The sequence below is a fragment of the Capricornis sumatraensis genome, chromosome 16 (genome assembly GCF_032405125.1).
Source record: "Capricornis sumatraensis isolate serow.1 chromosome 16, serow.2, whole genome shotgun sequence".
In the NCBI taxonomy this organism is placed as follows: domain Eukaryota; kingdom Metazoa; phylum Chordata; class Mammalia; order Artiodactyla; family Bovidae; genus Capricornis; species Capricornis sumatraensis.
This window is the reverse complement of record NC_091084.1, coordinates 23,902,875-23,927,919: the sequence shown is the minus strand read 5'-3', so window position 1 is coordinate 23,927,919 and position 25,045 is coordinate 23,902,875. Positions and strand designations below refer to the sequence as shown.

At 49.1% G+C, this 25,045-nt stretch overlaps 1 protein-coding gene across 2 annotated transcripts in view; it reads right to left on the bottom strand.

Annotated features, from left to right (window-relative positions):
• Positions 1-5,564: 5,564 nt before the first annotated feature.
• SIK2 (salt inducible kinase 2) overlaps positions 5,565-25,045 on the bottom strand; it is a 131,231-nt gene continuing 111,750 nt past the window's right edge. The window contains exons 9-16 of one of the 2 annotated variants that reach the window (XM_068988996.1): positions 22,309-22,473; positions 16,031-16,259; positions 15,244-15,528; positions 14,944-15,107; positions 13,868-13,981; positions 12,625-12,716; positions 11,156-11,726; positions 5,565-9,722 (exon numbers count right to left, since the gene is read on the bottom strand). In XM_068988996.1, coding sequence (XP_068845097.1) covers positions 9,690-9,722; positions 11,156-11,726; positions 12,625-12,716; positions 13,868-13,981; positions 14,944-15,107; positions 15,244-15,528; positions 16,031-16,259; positions 22,309-22,473 — 1,653 coding nt within the window. In that variant the 3' untranslated portion in view covers positions 5,565-9,689. Of the gene's footprint in view, positions 11,727-12,624; positions 12,717-13,867; positions 13,982-14,943; positions 15,108-15,243; positions 15,529-16,030; positions 16,260-22,308; positions 22,474-25,045 lie in introns of both variants that reach the window. The other variant, XM_068988997.1, reaches the window with a different exon arrangement.

Sequence of the window (25,045 nt, the reverse complement as noted above, 5' to 3'; positions counted from 1 at the left end):
ATCTGCCCCATCGGGGTTGGGGTGAACCCCGGCTATTGAGAACCATGGGAACTGCCTCCAGCGTCCACTGGCCTCTGGGCCCTGCGGGAAGCGTTCGACAACCCGGGGCTCGGTCTGCCTCTTGACCCAAGACAGGGTGGCCCCGTGGGACGAGGGCCAGTTCCTGCGCTGACGGGTGCCTGCTCGGGGCCTCCCAGACTGGCCCCTGGTGGCTGCTCTCTGCTGACAGTGCTGCCGATGGGCCTCTGTCAGGCGAGGGTTAACAGAGGATTTGTTTATTGAATCGCAAAGTAGCTGTCACATGATTTTAATCAAAACACCATTTCCCTGACAACAGTGATGTCAGTCTTGTTATTGCAGGAAGGAGCAGCTGTGAGGGACAGTCAGGCTCCACGCTGAGTCCAGGTTCAGAGACTCAGAGCAAGTCAACTTGAAGCGTCATCTGTAGAGGTCGCAGGCACGCCCCGCAGCCCCCGCCCCCCGGAACCTGCTGTCGTTCTCCCTCTGACTCGACAGCCTGTGCCGTGCAGATGCTGGCCAGGGCCCGGCCACCCCATCTCCACTGACACTGCCCCTTCTGCACCCATTCTTCCTTCTTTGTTTTCCCTTCTGGTTTTTCCAGTTCTCCTTATTTTCCCCAAGCTCAGCGTGTCATTCATTTGGGCCCCTAGGATCTCTGACCTCTGCCTCTGGCACCTGTCTCCCCTCTGTATTTTAAATCAGCAGTTCTCGCCAGCTTGAGGTGGGGCCCTCCTGGCACTCGGGAATCTTGGCTCTCTTTGGAGCCTGCTTCCTGGAGGAGAGGGGCATCTTGGCCTGTCCTTTTCTCTCCCGAGAGCAGGTAGGGGGGCTTGGGTGCCGCCTGAGGGTCTCCAGGGCAGTTCTGAGGAGCTCGGCTGTGGACGTCTAAAGCGGAGGAGCTCCTCAAGGAAGGGCCAACCTTAGGGTAGGAGGTTGGTTCTCTTGAGCCCAGAATGACAAGAGGAGGCCTGCATCCAATCCGGAGATCAGGGCCCAGGGAGAGGGCAGCAGACCGTTGCCAGGGTCCGCGGAACAGTGTGCTCAGGGCCTGCCGCCTCTCCACACCTTCTCTCTCGGGGGTGGGGACCGAGCAGCCGTCTCTGCAGAGAAAGACTGCAAGCCCTCCAGCCCTGCTGTATCCAGAAGCTCAGTCTTAAAAATTGGAGACGGATGAGAAAAGCCTTCTAAGTGGGACATGGATTCTCACAGCTGTTCTTTTATCTGTGGTACCCATGCCTACAATTCATCACTGAAAGAAGAAATCCTAGGCAAAGTTCTTGGTTCTTTGTATTTTTTTGTTTGTTTGTTTAGTTATTTTTGGCTGTGCTGGGTCTTTGTTGCTGCGTGAGCTTTTCTCTAGTAGCGACGAGTGGAGGTTACTTTTCGTTGCGGTGCACGGGCATCTCATTGCCGTGGCTTCCTTCGTGAGGCACGGCTTTTGGGGCCTGGGGGCTCAGTAGTCACGGCTCCCGGGCTCTAGAGCACGGGCTCAGCAAGTCGTGAGGCCCTGCTTAGCTGCTCCACGGTACGTGGGATCTTCCCAGACCAGGGATCAAGCCCATGTCTCCTGCATTGGCAGGCAGATTGTTTACCCCTGAGCCACCAGGGAAGCCCTGTTCTTGGGTCTTAACCTGGAGCAGGTGCTCGGAATAGGGCAGCCACCTTAAATCTGTGACGAGATTTCATCGGCACCAAACAACTATTTTCTATGTTGAGTGCTGGGATGATCAGGAGTTAAATGAAAACAAGAGAGGTAGAAGTGACAAGCCATTGAAGGGATCTGGGAGTCTTCTGAGTGCTTCCTTGTTGGAGGGCAGGGCTAGGCCAGGCTGCACTCGAACCTCACAGTAAAGCGGTTGTTGACTCAGCTCATCTGTGTTCCCGAGTCACCATTGGGATAATGAGCCTTGGCAGTGATTTGCCCAGGTTAGCAGTAGGGCTGGGAGTAGTTCCAGGGGCCAAGTACCCAGCCAGGGGACCTTTGCTGCCTCCCAAGCTGTCCCTGGCAGAGAATGGATAGGTTCCACCCGACTGGAGGGCCTTAGTGGCCAAGTGACCGCTCCAGGGAGTGGGTGGGGAGGCTGGACTCCATTCTCCCACACTTGCTCCTGGCTGGGCCCTCCTTGCCCAGCTCTTTCGTCCCCGGAGCCTCCTCCAGCTGCTTGCCTGACCTTGGGCCCTCTCTTGGCTGGCGCAGGGGCCTGCTGAACATCGGTGCTTCTTTAGTGACTGGGGGGCAGTTCTAGTAGGCCTTGGACTGGAACCTGAGCTGCCGGCTGGTCTGTGAACTTGGGGTCCCACAGTGGGGCATGCTTCAGGGAGAGGCCTGGGGGGCTTTCCCTTAGTTCAGTTGCATCCCACCCCTGCCCCCCAACTGTGTGGGTAATCCTGGCGTGGTGACGCGCTTCCTCCTCAGGGTCAGGGCTCCCAGTCAGGCCCCCTTTTGGTATCTCAGGCCCCGTTTATTCTCTCATCTCTGGGGCGTGAAGAGAAAGACTGAGTCAGAAGCTTTCAGAGTCTGCCTGACAGGGAGGCCGACAGCATCTCCCTCTGAGAGGCTGGATCCCCGACAACTCTTTCCTGGGGCCCAGACTCCCTGAGCTCTCCGCACAACCAGCTCGCGGGGCCGCGGCTGCAGTGGGGCGTCCGCCCCTCCCGGGCATGCCGTCTCCTGCACCTGGGTTCCTCACTCAGCAGCTCAGCCCGGCACCGGCTTCTCCTGGGCAGCAGACCAGCTCTGAGTCAGCGTACCTAGGAAAGTCCCCTGGAAATTTATACAAAGGGAGCTTTCAGTGCTCCCTTGGTATTTGCAACTGTCAGTCCAGAGGAGCTCAGTTGGGCCAGCGGACTGGCACACCTGTGGCAGAAAGGCGTGTCAGGTGAGCGGCTGGAAGCACGCGCCAGCTTCGCGCTCTGCTGACCTGGCTTTGGGGCATGGCCTCGGTTGTCTGCTGCTGATGTCTGAGGTGACATCCCGCTTGCTTCAGTTGAGACCCACATGTTTCTCCCAAGGGACCCTCCAAACGATAAGCCGTGAACAATATCCCATCCCTCCAGAGCTGCTCCACCCTGTCATTTCAGTTTTTAAAAGATTCTTACTAGAGTGCAGAGGACTTCTCTGTAGCTCGAACGGTAAAGAATCTACCTGCAGTGCAGGAGACCCGGGTTCAATCCCTGGCTTGGAAAGCTCCTCTGGAGAAGGGAATGGCAGTTCACTCCAGAGTTCTTGCCCGGAGAATCCCTTGGACAGAGGCGCCTGGAGGGGTACACTCTATGGGGTCAGAGTCAGACACGACTGAATGTTGCGTGCCACATGTGCCTGTTGGTTTGCAATGTTGTGTTAGTTTCACACGTACTGTCATTTCTGTGAAGTGGTATCACTGGGACCAAATGAAAAGGGCAGAATGGCTGTCGCCTGTGCAGGTGACACGTGTCTTGTAGCGGTGTGGTACTCAGGGCTTAGTGCATAAAGCCCAGAACTTCCTCCCGTGGTGCCCTGGGGCTGCGGGCAGGGCAGGGGGCGCTCCTGCTTTCAGGATCCACCCAGGGAGGGGTGGGAACACTCAGAAGTGTGAACCCTGCTGCTGCTGTCGCTTCAGTCGTGTTTGACTCTTTGTGACCCCATGGACTGCAGCCCGCCAGGCTCTTCTGTCCATGGGATTCTCTAGGCAAGAATACTGGAGTGGGTTGCCATTTCCTCCTCCAGGGGGTCTTCTTGACCCAGGGGTTGAACCCAGGTCTCCCACACTGCAGGCAGATTCTTTACCACTGAGCCACTACCAGGAGGGCAACTGAGGAGTGTTAGGGGTTGCAGACAGGGATGCTAGTGCTCTAAGTTGGGGGTTAGAAACCCCTCCAGCCCCACAAACAGGCCTCAGTGGGTCCAGGAAGCAACTCCTCCGCTAAAATTGTCTGTCTCAAGTTGTGTATATGTAGGTTTGCTCGTTGCTCAGAAGAGGATCCAGAGCCTTTTATCATCATGTCAGAGGCATCTGTGAAACCTGTTTAAGAACTAGTGGAGTAGAAAGGAACAGATGGTCAACAGAACCCTGGGTGGGACCCTGACTGGCCATGATGGAGATGGACTCTGGTGAGGAGCATTGCAGATGCTGCATTGCTTTGGAGGTGGGAGCACTCTTGACAAGCTCTGGACCCCAGAGGTCCTGGTGTCTGGAGCTCAGGGCACCCTTGCCCCTTGCACTGAGCTTCTGGCTCACAAAGGCCATCGAACCAAGATTCTGCCTGTGAAGGTCAAGGGCTTGACCTGGGGCTAGAGTTCCGGCCAGTCTCTGCTGGCAGGGCTGTTATTTTTGCCTGTACCCTGGACACTGGCGTTGTTTTTGGCAACACAAGATCAAGATGATGGAGAAATTTGGTGGGAAAGGGTAAAGTTTGCAAAACATTGTTGCTGAGATTGAGTGCTTTCCTTCAAAAAAGAAAAAAAAAAAAGGCAGTTGAAGGAGTGTTACTGGATTCTCAGGCAGCCAGACAGAGATTAAGAGCTATCTGGGAGCAGGACCGAGTGCCTGTAGGTGGTGCTGGGACAGCAGGGTGGTCGGCGGGCAGGCTCTGCTCTCTTTCCGCCCCTGGCTGTCTCCTCCAGGCCTCCCCCCCGCCCCCCACCAGGGCCAGCGGGTGACCCCTCAGTTTGGGAGCTGTCTCAGTGCTGTAGCATGGCTCAACTGGAATGGTCTGAGTGAAACCAAATCTTAAATTTGCTGCCAGAAAGTAGGATGTATTTTTTTTTCCCTTTTAATTTGGCCACACCTCACACAAGTGGGATCTTAGTTTCCTGACCAAGGGATCAACCCTGTGCCTCCTGCATGGAGTCTTAGCCACTGAACGGCCAGGGAAATCCCCAGAAAGTGGGATTTAATACTGCCCTTTCAGTTGGGGTCCAGCACTGAAACAAGTGCTGAGTGAATGAGAGTGCCCCAGATGCCTCAGCAAATGGGTTCTCCAGCTCCGTGGGTACTGAGCTGGTTCCCATCAGGAGGGGGCCATAGCCTGGTGCGTCTGGTCCCATGGGCAGGGGGACCACAGTGTGTGTGTTCTGCAGATATGTGCCATCCTGAGGAAGTGCCAGTGTCCCCTTGGCCTGCAGCTTGCTTGTCCTGGGGCGGAGGGAGCCCAAGCTCCCCCTCCCGCTGCAGAGACCCTCGCCCGGCTCCCTCTCTGAGTCCACGAGTGAGTGCCGGCGGCAGCATCGCCCCCCTGCTCCCCAACCTGTGTGCAGACTGTGGTCAGCTGTGCTCTGGCCAGTGTTCTCCAGCACTGCCGTGTGCTCGGGTGACTTTAGAGCAAGGTATTATTTACCCTGCTGACGTCAATGAGAACACATCCAGTGTCCTTCTCTGCAGCGTGAAATGAGCACCAGAGCTCAGGGAACAGAGCCACCATCAATACTTTTCAAAATTCCACCCAAGGCCTGACGAGGGAATGGCCCTGCTTCACCCACCTGCCATTCAGATCACCCGGGCTCTTAGAAAACAAGTTGTTTTTATTTTAATTCAAGAGGGTTGGAAAGGTAGAAACAATACATTTTCCTTGCAGAAAATTACCCCATTTAAATTACGCTTGATACAAAGATCATTTATTAAACTGTATTTTAAGCCATTTTCTAACATTGAGTGACAGGTTACATTTTGATTTTTTTCACATTGGAGCTATTATGATTTGCACTCAAAATACCAAAGCTATTGAACTCACCATTTTTTCTTAGTAATTAAAAAAAAAGCACACAGAAAAAAATAACTACAATTAGATTAATTTTATCAAAAGTAACTCTTTCACAAACCAAACATCCAGCGAAGACCACCCTCCTCCCTTCAGAAATAAGCAAATAATCTTGCCCTTTCTACAAAGTGCAAATAGCTCTATCACTTTTGTTTCCTAAATTGCAAACCCCAAAGAGAAGCAAACCTCCTTTCTCTGTGGTTCTTTTGCCTTCAGAGATTTTGGTGGAGGCAGATTTCTTTTGCCATCAATAGTGGGATGGAATCACCACGTGAATTTCCTTGACTGAGCAAATCTTGAACAGATAAGCATCTCACAGCCCCTAGCAAGGCCCAGTTATCTGTATTTGCTAATGTAACATTATTCCGATCTGGGGTCACATTTTTCCAGGATGTTATTTTGTACTTCTATTTTTAAAGCTCCTCCCTACCCACCCACTTTGCCTCTGAAGACAAAAGTATTCAAAGTATGTTATTTTTTTAACTCCATGGGCCTTCACTGTAAATACACTCCACCCCCCTCCTCAGGACTGTACTGAGCTCCTGATTCTTTTCTAAGCAGGACCCTTTCTTGGGGTTGAGTCTGCTCGTCTGCAGTGGTAGTTAAGCTGTGCAACTGGACCCCTTGGCATCAAGAAAGGGTGTGTGCTATTACCAGCTTCTGCAGGAAATTGTTTTATTGTGGGAGATGGAGAAACGCGGCATCTCTGGCATGAGCCTGAGCATCTGCGGTTAACTGGACACTGAGAGATGGCTCCTGTGGACTCTGTGGCTCCCCGGGCCTCGCTCATGCACTGTTACCTGGAGGGCAGCTCTTCCACCAAAGCTAGGCAGCAGTCGATTCGGAACAAGGTTTTGGGGACAATGTTTATCCAGCGCTTAACCAACATGGGGGCTTTGCTTATATAGCGGTTTACTCGTGAGATGCCTCAACTGCTACTGAGGAGGGAAGAGCGTCCCGAGAGCCTCCCTCAGCTCCTCTACTCCTGAGCTCTGTGGCTTGGAGAGCTCAGAGCTTTGGTTTCCTCAGCCGTAAAAAATGAGGACTAACTGCTCAACTAATTTCATAGTACTGCTGTGAGGAGTTAGCAGAGATCGCTTGTGAAAGTGCTGGGTAAATCAATGTGCAGATAGAAGCTACTGCTCCTTTTGGACAGATGAGCCGAGTGCCTGGCAGGAACCAGCAAACCTACCCTGGCTGCAGGCAGTGCTGCTGCGCCTTTCTCAATCTCTGCAACAGCAGGTGCACGCCTCTGCCCGGTGTGTTGAAATCTGCATATGAGACGTGGGCAAGACGGTGGTATAACTGGGGCTGCTGTGAGTCTTCTGGAATCAGCCAGGCTACCTTCACGGGGAGGAGCAGTGAAACAAAGATGGGAGCGGCACTGTGAGGCCAGGGTCTCGGGGTCCAGAGTCTGGGGGGTGCTGGGGAAGGCCAGCTTGGGTCCCCTCACGCCTTCCAGGGGCCGCGGGCTGACAGTGCTCCGTCATCGGCCTCCTCCCTGGGACCACAGGCCAGGGAGCGCCGAACTACCAAACCTGTCAGAAGGGATACGCGCATTTGTTCAATTCTTTTGGTCCCAGTTTAGAAAGAGAGGCAGATGACACCGTTCTTGTCTTTCACACATCACTCTGTAGACAAGTTCTAGAAAAATTTCCAGAAGCAATAAAATGATCAAAGATCCCTGTCTGTACAGTGACTCCAACTTACTACCTGTTCTCCAGGTTTTACCTGTGATTTCTAGGCACAAAGAGACCGAGTGGCTCGAGTGGCTTCCAAGGAGGCAGCAGAGACAGCCCAGTTTCGGGGTCCAGGTACAGCTAAGGTCAGCCCTGAACAGACTCCGCCACTGCTCGTGGGACCAATGTTGTCAAAAGGCCCTACGTATTGTCTCAAAGGAGAACAAATGTGAAAAATTAGCTGGAGTGAGATTTCTCTCAAGCCAACTGAAGTGTGACTCCTCATACAGGCTTCTAACTGCAATCGTGGCTGGAAAATTCTGACCCCAACACAGAACCCAGTATTAACCTGGGGCTTGACTGCGGCTGGGAGGACCCTGCCAGGGAAAGCATTCACTTCCTCATGTCCACGTGTGAACTGCCCGCACCTGAGCAGGGCCTCGTCTTGACCACTATGCACTTGGACCTCTGACCGGCCAGAGCGAAGGCGGCTGCTTCTTACCTTCCTTTCGTATCTGGTTGGCCAGCCAGTCATGCTTCAGCTGTGATCACACCCTTCTTCCCAACTCTGGCAATTAGGCAGATTTCATTTCCCTAAGACCCACCTTTTCAGGCAGAGAGGAGACGGCCAGTGCCGCCACGAGAGGGCGCCACTGCCTCCCCGGCAGGGCGCGGGCCCCCGTCCCTCAGCGGCTCCGGCCAGCCCCAGCAGACTGGCTCAGGTCGCAGCTCCAACGCTGAGGGAGAGAGGGACGCCGACTGTCTGTCCTTGGAGGCGGGGTCTGACGCGGGGAGGGAGGAGCCCTTCAGCTCCGTCTCCTCGTCCTCCTGACGGGGCCCTCATGTGGAAACTGGAGGATGGCTGGCGTGGAGAACCTTCCTCCTCCTCCTCTGCTCCTAAGGCGGCAGCAAGGTGGCGGGCGTCCGCGTGGCCGTTTCGGGGGGACCCTCCACCCCGCCTGCTGTGCTAACGTGCTGCGTTTGCCTTACAGGGACCAGCATATCAGCTGCACGTAAATACTAGAGACACACTTCCCCAACTGGACACTGCAGAGATAGTGCTTTTTCTCCCAAAGCATAGACTAATATTCCGGATTTAAAAGAGAAAGCATAAACGAAAATAAAGTACCACACATATTGCACTTTTTGCTGAATGAAGTTTTTACCTCACGGTCGTCTCACCAAAGTGTCTTCAGAGGAGCCCGGTTTACAAGAGGGTGATGCTAACGGTTATCATACAGTAGTGTACACACACTGGTGTGAGACAGACTGCAACGGCGTCATTTTAGAGTACCTCTCTTATAAAAAGAGTAGTACAAGCCTTCTTAGTGTTACTTTAGTATTTGTGAAGAGAAAACAGCTTGGAGGCTCACACAGGTCACTAGTCAGGGGACAGAGCAAAGGAGATGGTCAGATGGGGGTGGGAAAAATGCCTGACTGAACAACAGAACCAGCCTCCTCTCACCAGCTTACATTTCAGAGAATACAGATCGTTATGGAATTTATTGATTTCTGCTTGAAATAAATGAGAAAAGCAAACAGGAGCTTACAACACAGTCCAGCAGGACGGGTCATGCTCCTCGCGCGCGGTCTGCGGTCTGAACAGACCCGGGCACTGCTGGGTGCTCCCCAGGGGCCACCTCTGGGGCCGTGACACTCCCACAGCCTCTGCTGCCTCATCCGTCAGCCCAGTGGTCCTGGGCTCAGCGGCTCATGGCCTGGCCTGCAACTCTGCCATCCTAGGGACTCTGAAATGAGCGGCCCCCGTCTTCAATCTGGAAGGCATTTAATTTCATAAATATTATAGCACTTCTGTAGAACATTTTGGGAAAACATCCTTCAGTCTAAACAAATGAAGCTTGTTTTACAACTGGCTTATTTTGCAAAAACTTAGAACAGATTAGAGATCTTAACGAAAGGATCTCTTATGTTGCCTATTTCACAAAATCATCCATCTTAAGCATGAGGAGGAATAAACAATTCGTAGAAGGAGCCTACTTCCTTCTTGGGTTTCTGCTGCGTCTTATCCAATCACAAAAACAAGTCCTCCACACCGCCCTCCCGTGCTCACACTGAGTGCAGCCCCGAGCAGAGTGCCTGCGGAGCCTCGCCGTCACAGAACCCCGCGACCCTGCCCGCTCCTCCTCGCCTGCCGGGACTCGCGCTAGAGGAAAGGCACCTTAAGGGTGTTTTCTCGATGCAGCATCAGTGTAGTCTCTCTCTTCTCTGTGCTTTAAGGGAGATGCTTTGTGCTTACGCATTCATCTGCTCACAGGACAAGCCATTCTAAGGGACAGAGACGAGAGTCTTTGTAAATAATACTGAATTTGTATCACTTGGATCTTACTGTCCCAATGACAGATTACTCATTATTTCTAGGTTACACAGTCAACTAGCTGTGGCATCTTTTTTCACGTACTCTGAAGACTGAATTGTAAGGGTTCAGTTGTACGAGTAATATATCATATGTTTGGCAGATCAATCTGCTCAAATGGTTAACACACCTGTGGTCTTCTGAATATTGCTGTAATACTTGAACATTTCATTACACGTCAAAATTCTAAGGAAATTAAGTATGTGATTCCCACATGGTGGAAAACAAATTCTGAAGTGACTTTGGATTTAGCGTTGACATAAATGGAAAACTGTTGGTTTCTACAGAAAAGAAATTGTTAAAGCGTGATCTGGGGGAGGGGAAAGGCACAGCACTACCACTTCACATGGGAGATAAAGTTCATTTTTCCTCGTCCTTAAAATTTCTAAGCCCTATATGAAACTGTCCAAATATACAAAGCTCAATAAACAACTAGCAACACCTAGTGTAAAGTCAAAGTAGTTATTACATTTTTAAAAGAGACACAAGGTCCTCTACAGACCAACTGCCCCAAACCGGAAGTCTCCACAGAAGACCGTGCGGGAAGGGCCCGTCTTCCCCAGCCCGGGGCTGCTGCTCTTGACCAATTCTTGACTTTCCCGCCCCTGGTCTCCACTGCCGGGTGTCTCTTGGTTCCACAGGTGGCATCTTTGGGAGCTCTCAGGACACTCTGACACTCTGGAACCTAGGGACCTTCTGAGGAGATGTGTCACCCATGCTCAGATGGAGGTGACTGCTGGTCTCAGGGGTCAGTATCCGCTGTTACTCAGTGGACCCTGAAACAGAGCTCACGCTCTACCGTTTTGAGTGGTCTCGGGAACACCATGCATCAGCAGCTCAGAACTTAACGACTCAGCGACAAAGTACAACTTTATTTCTTGTGCATCAGTTTCAATATGTATTCTTGATTTGCCTTTGAGGAACATGCTGTTGCTTGTTTCAGTGAAAAATATATTGCCTTTTTTTTTTTTTCCTGCTTTCACCGAGGTTTCCCTTGATGAACTGATGTAGTTCTGTGTAAAACCTAGGTCTGGATGTCTTTTTCTTATGAAACTTTTCTTGGTGCCTCCGCTGAGAGCTCGCTCCACTTGACCTAAGGGCATGAGCTGCAGCTGACAACCACGTTCCAGCACTTGCCACAGAAAACCACGGTGGGACAGAGCCAGCAGGAGGTGACACCTGGCTGGCCGGCCCTCCAATTCCAGTTGGGTGACTTGATTTCTTCCCCATCAGGGAGAGGGCGGGAAAACGAGCTTTTAAATTTAAAAGGCTGGAATGAAAATAGAAAGACAACACTCTTTTCACCCAACCCGCCTCACTTCCTGTGAAGCTGAGGTTAATTTACCAGGACGTAGCCGCTGTGCTGTGGGTCCACGGCTTCCAGCATTTCACAATCAAAGAGTCCGGGGAACTCGGAGAGCGCCAGAGGGTCGTAGCCGGAGGGGGCCTCCTGCAGTCCTGAGCTCCTGGGACAGTCCGGTCCATCCATGCTACTCTGCGGGGCTCCATCCGCCGGGTACTGACCGGGAGTGGGGTGCTCGGGCTCCGGGGAGCCCGCGCCTGGCAGCTCACAAGTCTGATAGAACTGTAAGGGAGCCGGGGTGCCCCCCGACTGCGGCGGCGGCGGGGGCGGCGGGGGCGGCGGGGACCCATGGGCCCCCGGCGAGGCGGGCAGCGGCTGCAGCCGCATCTCGGGGTACGGGCTGAGGAAGGGGCTGAACGGCATGTGCTCGGAAGCCGGCTCCAGAACGGGGCTCAGGGGCTGGGTCAGGCTGAAAGGCGGCGGCGGCTGGGAGGGCGGCGGCGTCTCCTGGTGGGGAAGGGGCTGTGGGTACGAGCTCTCTGCTATCTGCATCTGATTAAAATATGCCTGCAGCTGGGACTGTTTCTGGAGGAAGAGCCGCTTCTGCTGGAGTCTAAGTTGGCAATACCAAAAGAAAGAAGTTTAGGTCTTCTTCAGTGACGGCAATTCTAATGTAAATCCAGTATCAGTCATTAGCGTCCGTCCTCCCACTTCTCTCTTTCCCAAGGCAGGAAAAAAAAAACAAAAAAACAAACAAAAAAAACGGGAGTAGGAACCAGTCATGTTTGGTTTCTTAAACCCAGTCTTATTTTTTGTCTCAATTCTGGCTGATCCCTCAGTGCTCAAGTGAACACAGTGAATTTCTTTTCTCTAAGACCCTTGGGTTTTTCCTCCCTTTGAAGCAAGGGGCACATTCCCCATCCTCGGGTTCTGAGGCGGGGGTGGGCCTCTGGAGGACCATGGATTGGGGGACATCTACCTTGCTCAGCTGGTAAAGAATCTGCCTGCAGTCTGGGAGATCTGGGTTCGATCCCTGGGCTGGGAAGATTCCCTGGAGAAGGGAATGACAACCCACTCCAGTACTCTGGCCTGGAGAATTCCATGGACTGTGTAGTCCATGGGGTTGCAAAGAGTCGGACATGACTGAGCGACTTTTACTTTCACCTTGGCCGAGATGCTTCTACGAGGGAGGCTGGACAGCACCTATTACTACAAGGGAGGCTGGAGGCCTTCTTTCTAGTAAAACCCACTTAAACTGCATTAGCCCCCAGGTCCTGAATGCTTAGGTTTATTCACAGACCAGAGAGGAAACACCAGGAGAAAATGAAAACAAAGCAGGCTTAGGGCTGCTCTTCTCTGACAGGCCTATATTCCACGGACAGTGGAATATCCGTGTTAGCATATGGAAACCTGTTGTCCTGGTACAGGGAAACTTTAGAGGGAAGGACAACGCACCCAGCTGAAGTCAGCCACAAAGAAAGTGACCTCTCTGGCTGACCACCGTCTCTCACCTATGTTCTTGCAGCTGCTGTTCCAGGCTCCGTGGCGGTTCTTTGCAATAAAGCTGACAGGTGTTCTGGGCTTTTGACAGAAGGCTGGGCTTCTAGAAGAGCAGAAAAAATACAAGCATGACATGTTGTCATCCAGGACACAGTCATCAGCCTGTACTTCTGCCTGGAGGATGAACACACGTGAGTCCTCCAGAAGCTGCAGGCTGCAGGGACTGACACTTGCTCACTGAGAGCCTGGGAGAGCCTTGGGTCAGCAGGCCTGGGAGAGCCTGGGTCAGGAGGCCTGGGAGAGCCTTGGGTCAGCAGGCCTGGGAGAGCCTGGGTCAGCAGGCCTGGGAGAGCCCTGGGTCAGCAGGCCTAGGAGAGCCTGGGAGAGCCCTGGGTCAGCAGGCCTGGGAGAGCCTGGGAGAGCCCTGGGTCAGCAGGCCTGGGAGAGCCTGGGAGAGCCCTGGGTCAGCAGGCCTGGGAGAGCCTGGGAGAGCACTGGGTCAGCAGGCCTGGGAGAGCCTGGGTCAGCAGGCCTGGGCTGTCTCAGTTCCAACCTGCTTCACTTTCCTGTCTCTAAAGTCCTCCAGGACCAGGAGGTTCATGGAGACTAAGAACAATGAGAAAAGTGGAGTTAAATCTCTAGCAAAGGCACCTACTGAATGAGCAAATGATTCATTCTTTATGGGATCTAATATTTTCAGGCACGAACAGAGAGCTTATGGTACCTGTTTGCTAAGTATTAAGAGGCATAAGGGGTTCCTAGGTGGCACCAGCAGTGAAGAAACTGCCGGCCAATGCAGGAGAGACCGAAGAGATCCGGGTCGATCCCTGGATCAGGAAGATCCCCTGGAGGAGGGCATGGCAACCCTCTCCAGCATTCTTGCCTGGAGAATCCCATGGACAGAGGAGTCTGGTGGTCCAGGGTCACAATGAGTCGTGACTGAAACGACTCAGTATGCACGCAAGAGGTGTAAAACAGAAGCAAAGAAGCCAGAGTTCCCTTCCCTGCTGCTCAGTGGCAGTACCCTTTCCAGGGGTCTGAGGACAAGTCTTTTTCTGCTGCCAAGATAGAGCATAAGGCTAAGTCTGAACATGTTTCTAGAAACTACAAATGCAGAGTCAGACCTGCTTGCCTATAAAGGAATTAAGCAGCTACCCAAAATAAATACCAAGCAAACTAGGTTCCTGCTGTGCAGAGAGGCAGAGTGGGGATGATCATGGTGAGCCGGAGCGACAAGGGGGAGGAGGATCCCACCTGGAGTCGGTGCTGTAGGTACTGGGCCTCCAGGCTGTGGCGCTGGGAGAGCTGCGGGTGTGCGCTGCCCCTGGGGAGCGCAGACATGCCCTTCTGCTGCGGAGGCGCTTCCTCCTGGGGAGCGAGGGGGAGGGGACACATGTTCAGTTTCCCACGTAAGAGAAAATTTCAAATCTGAGTGGAAGCACCTTGGCAAACATCCAAGGGGAACTCCAACTCTGTTAAGACTTAATCCTCAAGGCTTTTACGTAACTAGTAGGCTGAGGGTCAATCACTTTGCAGAAGAGGAATATGAGCTTCCCCAGATGGCTTGGTGGTAAAGAATCCACCTGCCGATGCAGGAAATGTAGGTTTAGTCCCTGGGTCGGGAAGATCCCCTGAAGGAGGAAGTGGCAACCCACTCCAGTATTCTTGCCTGGAGAATCCCATGGACAGAGCAGCCTGGTGGGCTACAGCCCACGGGGTCGCAAAGAGTCAGACCTGACTGAGCAACTGAACAACAGGACGAATGCGTGCTGTTTACCCGCAGTAAACGATGATCGAGTCACCAGCAGCTTATTCCCTTCATGTGGCATCAAATGCTCTAATACTCCTGATGTACTGAACATGGGCTCACATAAAATGAATTACATCAACAGCCATTCTTTTTGTACTTTTAGCACAGATAACTCACAATATTTAATGATGTGATATCACATCAAAAATAAATGGCCATAAGCTTCTCATTTATGTTATTACTGGTAATCTGTGTGTGTATGTGCGTGTACACCTGCATGGTCGGGGGAGGGAGTTCCAGGGAGACTAAGAGGGAATCCGTATAGAATCTGTGCGATGAGCTGAGCAAAGAGTGAGTGTCTAGGCTTCCACGTGGTACTGACCACCTGGGCCAGTGGGGGTGGGCCTACCCAGCCTGTCGGGCAAACAACAGCAACACAGAAAGCTTTCAGGCTGCGGGCTTTCCAAAGGGACGTGTCTGCTCCAGGAGGAGGAAATCCTCTGAATGAGATGACACACCTTCAGGACAGACTCATGCCTCATTCTCACACAGCCACGGGGGCAGGGCCCAGAGCACCCACCTGCGGGCAACTGCTGGCCAGGTCCTGGAGCTGAGCGGCGGGAGAGGCCAGGCTGGGGTCTGCCTCGGGGCCCATCTGCTCATAGAGCAGCTGCACTTTGTTCAACTCTAGGATTCCTTTGGTTCTAGCCAGATTCTGAAGATGTTGTCTAAATGCTACAATTCCTGAAAGAAAGAACAGTGGCCAAATGGTTTAAATAAAATACAAGGCCTTTCAAGTGAGCACAGGTATGAAACCAACATGGCAATGGACCCCAGGGAGTCCTACAACAGAAGTGCCTAGGGCCCGCGGAGAGCGCACCTTGGGTGAGGGAGGTATCTGACGCCCGGCGGCCCTCTCTGAAGCTCACTGGAGACCTGTTGTGGGCCTCGCGCTTTTGGGCACTCAGGGCCTGCATGGCGGGGTTGGCAGGTCTCAGGCTCACGAAGGGAGACGTCATGCGGGGTGAGGGCGGGTTGGCTAACATCATGTCCTTGAGGGAAGGGTTGTCCTCAAGAAAGTGCAGGTCCCTCTGAACAGACCCCATATCATACTCAGAGTCCACACTGTCAAGGGAGGGGTTGTCACTCATGGAGAAAATTTTCCCTTGAAGAGAAAAAAACAAAACAAAACACCAAGATCACCACCAATAAACAGCATCTTCTTGGAACATGGAATACCAAGCATGGCCAGTGTGAGTTTCCACGAAGACCATGTCTTCAACCTCCAGCCAGAACGTTTTTTCAAAACTTTTTTACATGTCAACTGAATCAGCTTTGAATCTTGTGGGGGAAAACACTTCCAGAATTTGGGACCGTACGATCTTTGCCATTCCAGAAGAGCCAGAGTCCTTGATGCATTACGTAGCTCTCGGATGAGTCCCGGGAGTTGGGTGTGGGGGGTGGGGGGACACTCACAGACATTCCAGTTTAATCTCTGTGAGTTGCTGAGCAGGCCTAATCTCAACTCCTGCTGAAGTGCTGTCCACAAAGGAATAGGAGACAAACAACATTCCAGGAACTGGCTGGTATCACGACTGTCTCTTGCAGAAGACGACACAGAGACTCTTGCTGCAGAGACTCAGCCCGGTGCTTGCTAGAAATCATACCTGAAGCAGGCACCACGACCAGCTGATTGGTCACTTCCGACAGCGTGTGCCGCCTCTGCCCGCTGCGTGTGGACTGGAAGGCGTCGAAGGCCTGACTGGGCTCTTCCTCGGCTTCGCCTTCGGTCTCCAGCCCTTCATCGATGGAGGTTTCCATCATGTTGCTTGGCAGGGACTGGCACCCCTTCCTCGCCAGGACGGGAGGCACAGGGTCCAGGAGACAGCCATTTACCTAAATGTCAGGGGCAGAGGGACGTGAGAGGAACCATCAGTTGCTGCGGCATTTGAAAAATCCACAAAGGCAAAAATGTCAAGAGACCTGAGGCCAATCAGAAATTAAGTAAAATATTAAAAATGTCCATATTTGTTACCAATGATAACTGTGTAGACTAGAAGTTACGGCAAGTCAATTGCAGCACTAAGAGACACAAGCCCGTTATGTCCCAAACTGGCGCTGCCTCCCAGGTTTCTCTGAGTCATCATTATTACAATAAACAATTTTTTTAGTGGTTTCCAGATGAATAGGGCATATTAGCTTGAAGCCTACCACTTATTATTATTTTTAAGAAGGGAAATGAAGAGGGGGAAGATGAGATTAAAAAACATCCTACAGCTTGGCTTATTGGTAAGAAAAGAGGAGTCTGCAGCATTCTTCTAATTTCCAACCATAAAACATACAAGAAGGCTCCAGATATTTATGTTTATAATCTAAGTACCTGCACATTTGATTTAGTCTTCACCTGGCTCTATGGACCCCAGGAATGGAAAAAAGAATTCTTTAAAGATGTACATAACACAAAAAGGAGTGAAAAAAAAAAAAAAACCCAAATGGCAACCGGCCAAAGCCTTCCATTATAGAATAACAAATGACTCACAGGCCCGGAATTCCAGCAGAGGTTAACGAGCACCAAGGCTCCGAATTCTCTTTCCCCCAGCAATATACCCGGTATCCACACTTCCTACCCCAAGGGGAAGAGCTCGGCACAGCTCCTGAGTGAGAACTCAGCCTGCCCCTGCAGTTGCCAAGCAAACCACCTCGACGCGGGCAGGAATGGCACACAGAGGGGAGTTGTGGTTTCAGTTCTGGCTGTAAAAGCCCCAGTGAGGAGGCAATTATTTACCTCATTACCTTAACCATTCCCCTGTGGACACCAATCCAGCTTTCTCCTGTGAATAGCTGCTCAGGAGCAGCCAGGCGCGACACTGCGTTCCCAGCAGCACTTTCACCTGGAATACACCCGCGAGAGCTATTGTTTCCTCTGGAAGCAGGAGAGGCTCATGTATGTGAGAGGGGACGTGGAATTGACCGTGCCAGACGCAGGCAACTTTCCTCTTATGGCAACCACTCTGGAGGCGCTGCGAAGCCCTTTATTTGGAGAGGGAGACTTGGGTGACTCAGATGGCTGTTTGCTTGGGGGAAGGGACAGTTATTCCATAAAAAACTGTTCTGGGGCTGGAGCCATTACTAGGATAAGGCGGCTAATGCACTACAAGGTTTTAAAGTGACAAGTGGTCGTTCAAAGTGAAGGAAGACGGATGCTCTTTTCCTAGACCGAGACGGATCATGGCACCAGGACACAACAGCTCTGAATGCTGGCCAGCAGCAGTCAGGGCTCCCTTCCCTCTTCCCCAGATGAGTGTTTCCTTTTGAGGACAGGACTTCAAAACACAGTGTGAGTGAAAGGTACATTTTCCAATGAAGAGCTTTTGCCTTTCCTTAAAGTCGATCAATCACCTCACTTCTGATGAGACCTCACATGCAGTAGGCAGCATACACGTAGGAGGTCAGACCCTCAGAAACTCTACCCGTAACTAATAACACCCCTGAGCTTACCACAGATACAAGATTCTAGTACAAGAGATTGGTAGACTGTTACATACTGAATGTTTGCATCTCCCCTTAAACTCACACACTGAAGCCGTAACCCCAGGGTGACTGTATTTGGAGATGGAGTCTCTAGAGAAATGTAATTAAATCAGGTCTTAAGGGTGGGGCCCTGATCTGGTAGGATTAGTGTCCTTACACAAATAGACCCTAGAAAACTCTTTCTATATATATGAGAGCACAGAGGAAAGCCCATGGAAGGACATGAGAAGGCGACCCTCTACCAGCCAGGAAGAGCCCTTACCAGAAATCATACTGGCCACAACCTTGATCCTGGACTTCCAGCCTCCAAGAACTATTACGAAAATAAATTTCTGTTGTCTAAGCCACCCAGCTTGTAGCATTTTGCATGGGAGCCTGTGCTAACACAGCAGACTAATGCATAGTACTAGCCAGTGAGTCTGGAGGCTGGAACATGCCTTATTTAATTCATATCTTAAGTGCCTGGCAAGTTTGGCATATATTGAAGAGGATTAAACCTCAGCTCTTATTAGGAAAGTTGCTTAACTTCTATAAGGCTCATTTTTTTTCCCACTTGTAAAATGAGAGTAAAGTTTTCCAGGAGGGATAACTAAAGCATTGTATATATTACCATCATTTCTTGACTGAAGATAATACTTTATAACAATAAAATTGTTTAAAGCATGAGAATAAAGCAACATTTTCTTTTAAAGCATTTTTACCATCTTGAGGCAAATTAAAATAAACAAATAACCAGGTAAGGAAGGCAAGAACTGGATAACCCCAATTCTGGATATTTATCCTCAGGAAATAATCAAAGCTAGTCAAAAATTTAGACACAAGGATATTCATATCCCTGAAGCATATATAAGGCAGCAAAAAAAAATTAAAGTACTTGGTGTCTAAAAATAGGCAAGTAGTTAAATAAGGGTACATCTAATATAAGGCAGTTGTTAAATATAACCCATGCTTTCAAAGATGATTTCATGGTATGGAAAAAAAAATGCCCATGATATTTTATGTAAAGGCAGGTCTGAAATTATGTATAATAGAGTAAGATTTTGTTTTAACAAGACTACCTACGTGCTGAGTCACCCTATACTCATCCACCTACCCATCCATCTATCTATCCATCTATAACATACTCTAAGGAAACATGTCAAAAATGGGCTTACCTTTGTTTTGGGTAGGGGGATTATGAGTAAGTTAATTTTTTCCTTTATCCCTCTCTGAATTTTCTGTTTGTGATTCTGATTGATGTTTTTTCATTATAAATTAAAAAGTTCAAATTCAGAGTAATTTTTCCCCTTGACTAAGTCTTAGAGGTTAAAACTATTAAAGGTTTTTGACGATCCTTTTTAGACTCTGCCTTTCGTGTGCTACCTTTATAATTAAAATATTTAAAATGTCAATAGAGGTGGAACAGCTCTACTTCACAGTTTCACAGTTTCCTTCCACTCTCCAGCTATGAAGATGGTAACCTGGAAAATTCTTTTATTATAACCTCTAATAAAATGTTAAAAGTATCTGCGGGTGTGTGTGTGTAAAGTCCGTTATCCCCCAAAAACTCTCAAAAGAGAAAGACTAACCCTTCAGACTTGCTCTGCCCCTGTACAGGCCTCTGTGCTTCCCGGGGGTCGTGGTGACTGCTCAGAGTTGCATGACTATCTCAGAAAGGTGCTATCTTTTGCAGCAATCCCAAACCCATGTTTCCACACGACTCCCTGAAGGATTTTACTGACAGTTTTAAGGTGAAGTTGAAAACTTCTGGGAGGGAAAGAGAGGTGAAACCTGAGAGGCACAGTGCCTGCCACCAGTTGCGAGCAGAAATGATGGGGCAACACATCAGTTACTCAGCATCTTCGAGATGAAAAACAGGCACTAGAGTGAGGGATGCGAAGCCAGACCAGCAACAAAGGGCCGGTATCCGTCGGAAGGTTTTGCGTGTGCGCTTATTTATGGGCCCAGAGAGAGAGGTGCTAGGGAGGCAAGAGGCACAGAGAGCACCGCTGACATAGCTGAAACGCTCCACGAATAAGACAGCAGAAGGCTATGGCCTGGCCGGGCGCCAGGGTGGCCCTGTCAGTGTGGGTGGCCAGTTCCAGCGTGGCATTGCTCTTCCTACAAATGCAAATATGCCATCTAGCTTCTGTCTATATCTTTCACAAAATCATTCATTTCCTGTCTGTTTCCTGGTTACGGTAACAATCACAAGCTTTAAAAATAGCCTGCCCTATATAATACGGCAGACAGTGCCCAATCTGTGTTTCGGGCCTGATGCCCTTACAGCCAAGCTTTCAGCACACTGCATTTTAATTTTTTCAAGGGAATTAGATTTTAAAAATAAATGAATCACGTTGTCCCAATTTATGTCTAAATTTCCGGGTGGGAATGTAACAGCAGTTTATGAGGATCTGAACATGCTAGGCAACCGCAGGCAGAGGAAACAGACTGTCCACAGGAAGCGGCCTTGTCCTCCGGGACACAGACGCTAACTCCTCGCGGTCGGGAACCCAGCAGCCTAGCTTCAGGCTGCCTTGATTACGCTCTAGCTGAACTCATTACTTAACTTCCGAATCAGCTCTACCTCTGTTTCTGAAAATGACTTTCACCTTCCTGATCCTCAGGGCTCATAATGCTGTCCTTGGTTTGGACTTCTAACAGTCTATCAGTTTTATCTGTGCAATCTTGTTTATACCATCGCCTCCTGTCCAGTTTCACGGGCACCATGTAGCGCAGTCTCTTATCAATCTCCCCTGACACATGCTCTAGCCTTCCACTGTTCTTGTCACCAGAATCTCTCCCACTCAAGGTAGGCTATGGACATTTCCAAGATTATTTCTGAAGTACAACATGGATCATGGTGCTTCCTTATCAAAAAATCTTCAGTTGTTTCCTGGAGAAGTCCATCTGAGACAAACTCTCCTGATAGTACTGAAACATGTCCCCATGCTGAGAGCCTCAGACTAGAGAGAGTCTATCCCTCGGCTTTGCATTCAAGGCACGCTATTTGTCTTTATCTTGTACGACTCCCCTTCATAGGCCCGCTCCCTCAGCCATGCTGAGCTCCGGCTCTGACCTGCAGGGACGGGGCTTTCCTGACATTTCCCCTCTGCCGAGAGAGCCAGCACACCCTCGTTGCCATCTATCCTGATTTTGTCTCTTAATTCCCAGCTCTGACAGTTAAACCAAAGACATTACTGATCAAACTGGAACTGTCTCCTAGTCTTGCAGCATTTTGATTTTTGTCTCTCTAAGGGACCGGTTATGTATCAATTTATTCAGTTCTCGGCATCACTGCTGTTAGTTATGCATCATGTCTCTTCTGCTAGACTACAGGCTGTGAGGCAGAATTAATGTCTGAGTCATCTTTTTATTACCTAATGAGGCTAAAAGACAGGAAACCAATATTTATTGAGTATCTACAATTTGCCTAGACTCTCATACACATTCTCTAAATTAACCCTCACAACAGTCTCATAAAGTTGGTATCCTCGTTTTACAAGAGAGAATGTAAGTTCAAAGAAATCAGTCATTTTGTCCAAGTTCACACAGCCAGAGAAGAAATGAGTCTATTTTAAACATGCTCTAAGACCTGCCCATTAATGTGATCTTCAGTATATCACTTGATGCTAAGTATATAAAACAAATAAGAAGTGGAATAAATATCCACTGGGCTTCCCAGCTGGCTCAGTGCTAAAGAATCTATCTACCAAGCCCGAGACCAGGGTTTGATCCCTGGGTCGGGTAGGTCCCCTGGAGAAGGAAATGGCATCCCACTCCACTATTCTTGCCTGGGAAATTCCATGGACAGAGAAGCCTGGCGGGCTACAGTCCAAGGGGTCACAAAGGAGTCAGGACACGACTTAGCAACTAAACAACAACAAACATCCATGAAATGAGAGAAGCTATCATCGTCCATATACTAAAGGCCAACTTTATACAGCACACCAGAATAAACTTATCTCCTTTAGGTATGTTCAAACTGGACACAAAGAGATATTTAGTCGAACAAAAAAGGCTCATCATTTTGTAGCTGCAGCACATGCAGAGGAAGGGCCGTAGTAACAGGCAAAGCCCAAGTCAGCACAACAGTCACGTTTTTGTTTTCAGAATTACAGTTGGCTTAAAAAAATTCAAAACCTATGAGGGATCTAGAACTTGTGAGAAGAGACTGGTTAAGGAAACAGAAGGAAGAAAGATTCTGAAAAGTACACGTGAGATCTGACGAGTTACATAATCGTGGTGAAGACAAGATGGAGAGGGAGCCGAGGTCCTCTCTGGACACGTTCCTCAGGTCTTCCGCACAAAAACAACACTCCTGAGTGCCTTGAAGAAATGACAAAGTTCAGCTAAGCCAAAGTACAACAACTGCGGACTCAGCTGCCGGCTCCAGCCAACCTGCAAGCTCGGAGTCTCTCAAACACGTGCGTACCTTTGGAGTGTCGACACACTCTTCCTCCATGAACGCTGCCTCTGCCTGACAGCCAGATGCGGGAAACGCGAAGGCGTCCACGGCGGATGCCTGTGGGAGAAGGGCAGATCGCATCGCTCGCACGCTGGGTGAATGCACGGTCACTGGGAGCCCCACAGTCTGGGCCTGTAAATAGGGCAAGAATGGAAAGTTCGGGAACATTAATCCTCTCTCTATACACATAAATGTACAAATCCCTTGAGATAAGACGATTCTTCCTGGTGCAATGAAAGGACAACCAGTGATTTGCTGGAAACTCCAGAAAAGGTGTGATAAAGTATGTACAGGTAGAGGTATCCACCTGAAGCAGTCTCTGCCATCATTCTGAGACAGGCTGTACAGAAGTTCGTTCCTGTTCCACGGCGAGGTACATAACTTTCACAGATGTGACAAGAAAGCTACTCTTTTCAAGGAAGGTAAGGATGTTCTTTTTTTTCCAATTCAACAAACATGTATCATCCGTATCCTTAAATATATTACCCTGGAAAGATACAAAGATGCATAGAACAGTCCCAGTCTCAAGGAGCAGGAGCTCGAAATGGAACCAGAGATAGATAGGCACACAACTAACTGGAACACAAAGTACACTGCAATAAGGGCTATCTACCTGCATCTTTCTGTTTTTTTTGGTGGGGTGTGGGGTGAGATGGTACATATTTCTTGGCAAGGATGTGTGTGAAGAGGAAGAAGAGAGAATCAGCAGATACTTGGCCGGGGCAGGAATTTCCTTCTCTGAAGGAGACGTGCAGACTAAACACAGCCTGTTTGTCCAGCAGAAACAGAGATGCTTACTGCTGAGCAAGTTACGTTCATAAAGTCAGCCTACTCTAGAAAGTCCATTCTCCATGTCTCCTCCATTAAACCCTCCAAGTAAACAAGCATTACAAACTCTTCCTTTGAAAAATCATTTAAAAGAGATTCTCCTTTATGACAATGGTACAGAATGACTGGGAAGATGACACTGTTGGGTAATCCTTTCCTCCCCATCTCTTTAAAACTGGCAGAATAATTTCTTAGATCTCTTTTGAACATAACAGACATTGCAAAACATCGGAGGGAACAATCATCATACCAGTTTCTAAAAGGCAGAGGAATGGCCTATATTTTTTCTGCCATTATCTCTCCAGGAGATACAGGATGGTGAGTTTTAAATTCAAACAAATGAAAAGGAACAGAATGGTATGGTGCTAGCTTTTCCTTTCCCAAGACCTGGGTTTGATTTCTGGCTCCATCACTTACTAATTGTGTGAACTTAATCAGTTACCTAAACTCTTTTAATCTTATTTTCTTCACCTCCTGAAAAGGGCATAATATCTACTACACAGTGAAGTTAGGATTGTAACAGGCAACGTGTAAAGTTCTTCACTCAGTAATGTTGATTCCTCCTTTCTCCTTCTTTCTAAAGTCTTAGATGATGATACAATTTAATATAGGAATTAGACTGCAAAATGAATATACACTTTTGTTCTCAGATACTACCTAACGGTTCTCAGTTAAAATTTCAGACTGATGGTTTTCAATAATGGGGAGTATGTTAGAAATATACTTTATCCTTGAATATACTTTGAATATAGAGTATGCTTTATATTCCAACATTAACATCATTAGATATACTGCATGAAATAAAGAATAAAATATAGCAATAGTAAAGTGTTGGTATTATATGGATGCTAAAAAAAAAAAAAGAAAATGCACTATATACATTCTGAGCATGATAAAGAAATAGCTTTTTCTTCTATCACTGCTCCTCAGGTCACTTTTGAAACTAAACATTTTTTTCCCCCCCTTTCCAGCATTACTAATTTAAATTAACTGTTTTAGCCACAATGTAAAAATTAAACTTCCTAATTAAGTCTATTTGATATATTCTCCCTGTTCTTATCATTGTCTTTTAAATCAAAGGATAAAGCTAAACTTTTGATTTCTGTTTCCTAAATTTACTTGACTGCTCCTTCTTATTAGGGCAAAGCATTACCTATAGACACTGAGCTGGAAATGAGACCCCAACATGACAAGTAGGATAGGGTGTTCTTCTCACTTCCTGCCTCTTGTTAGCTGTGACTTTTTAAATGGCAGGATTGTGCTGGGCCAGGTCAAGCATAGCACATTTTTCTTGGCAACTTAAACATCCAACCTGGACTACAACAGCTTACCGTGAACTTGGTAAGGACAGAAACGTAACACATTTTATTGTGACAATCACTTCATAGGAAATACAATGACAGATTTAGAGGTCTGCTTTTTAGGATTCTTGGAATCATGGAATTAAATAAATCTTTTTGGTACAAGTTATAGTGTAAGTATTCAAACAGCATGCCCAACACTAAGAAGTGAACTAAATAATATGCTATTATAATAAATAGATGGTTGATTAATATCTCAAGCAAGCAGCTATTACCTGTTTCTTCAAGAGTGGCCATAAACACGATTGGCACATGAAAAGATTAATTATTAGAGAAATGCAAATGAAAACTACAAGGAGATGCCACCTCACACTGGTCAGAACTGGCTGTCATTAAAAAGTCTTCTCTGGTGGCTCAGACAGTAAAGAACCTGCCTGCAATGCAGGAGACCAGGGTTTGATCCCTGGATCAGGACGATCCCTTGGAGAAGGAAATGGCAACCCACTCCAGTATTCTTGCCTGGAAATCCCATGGACAGAGGGGCCTGGTGGGCTACAGTCCATAACGTTGCAGAG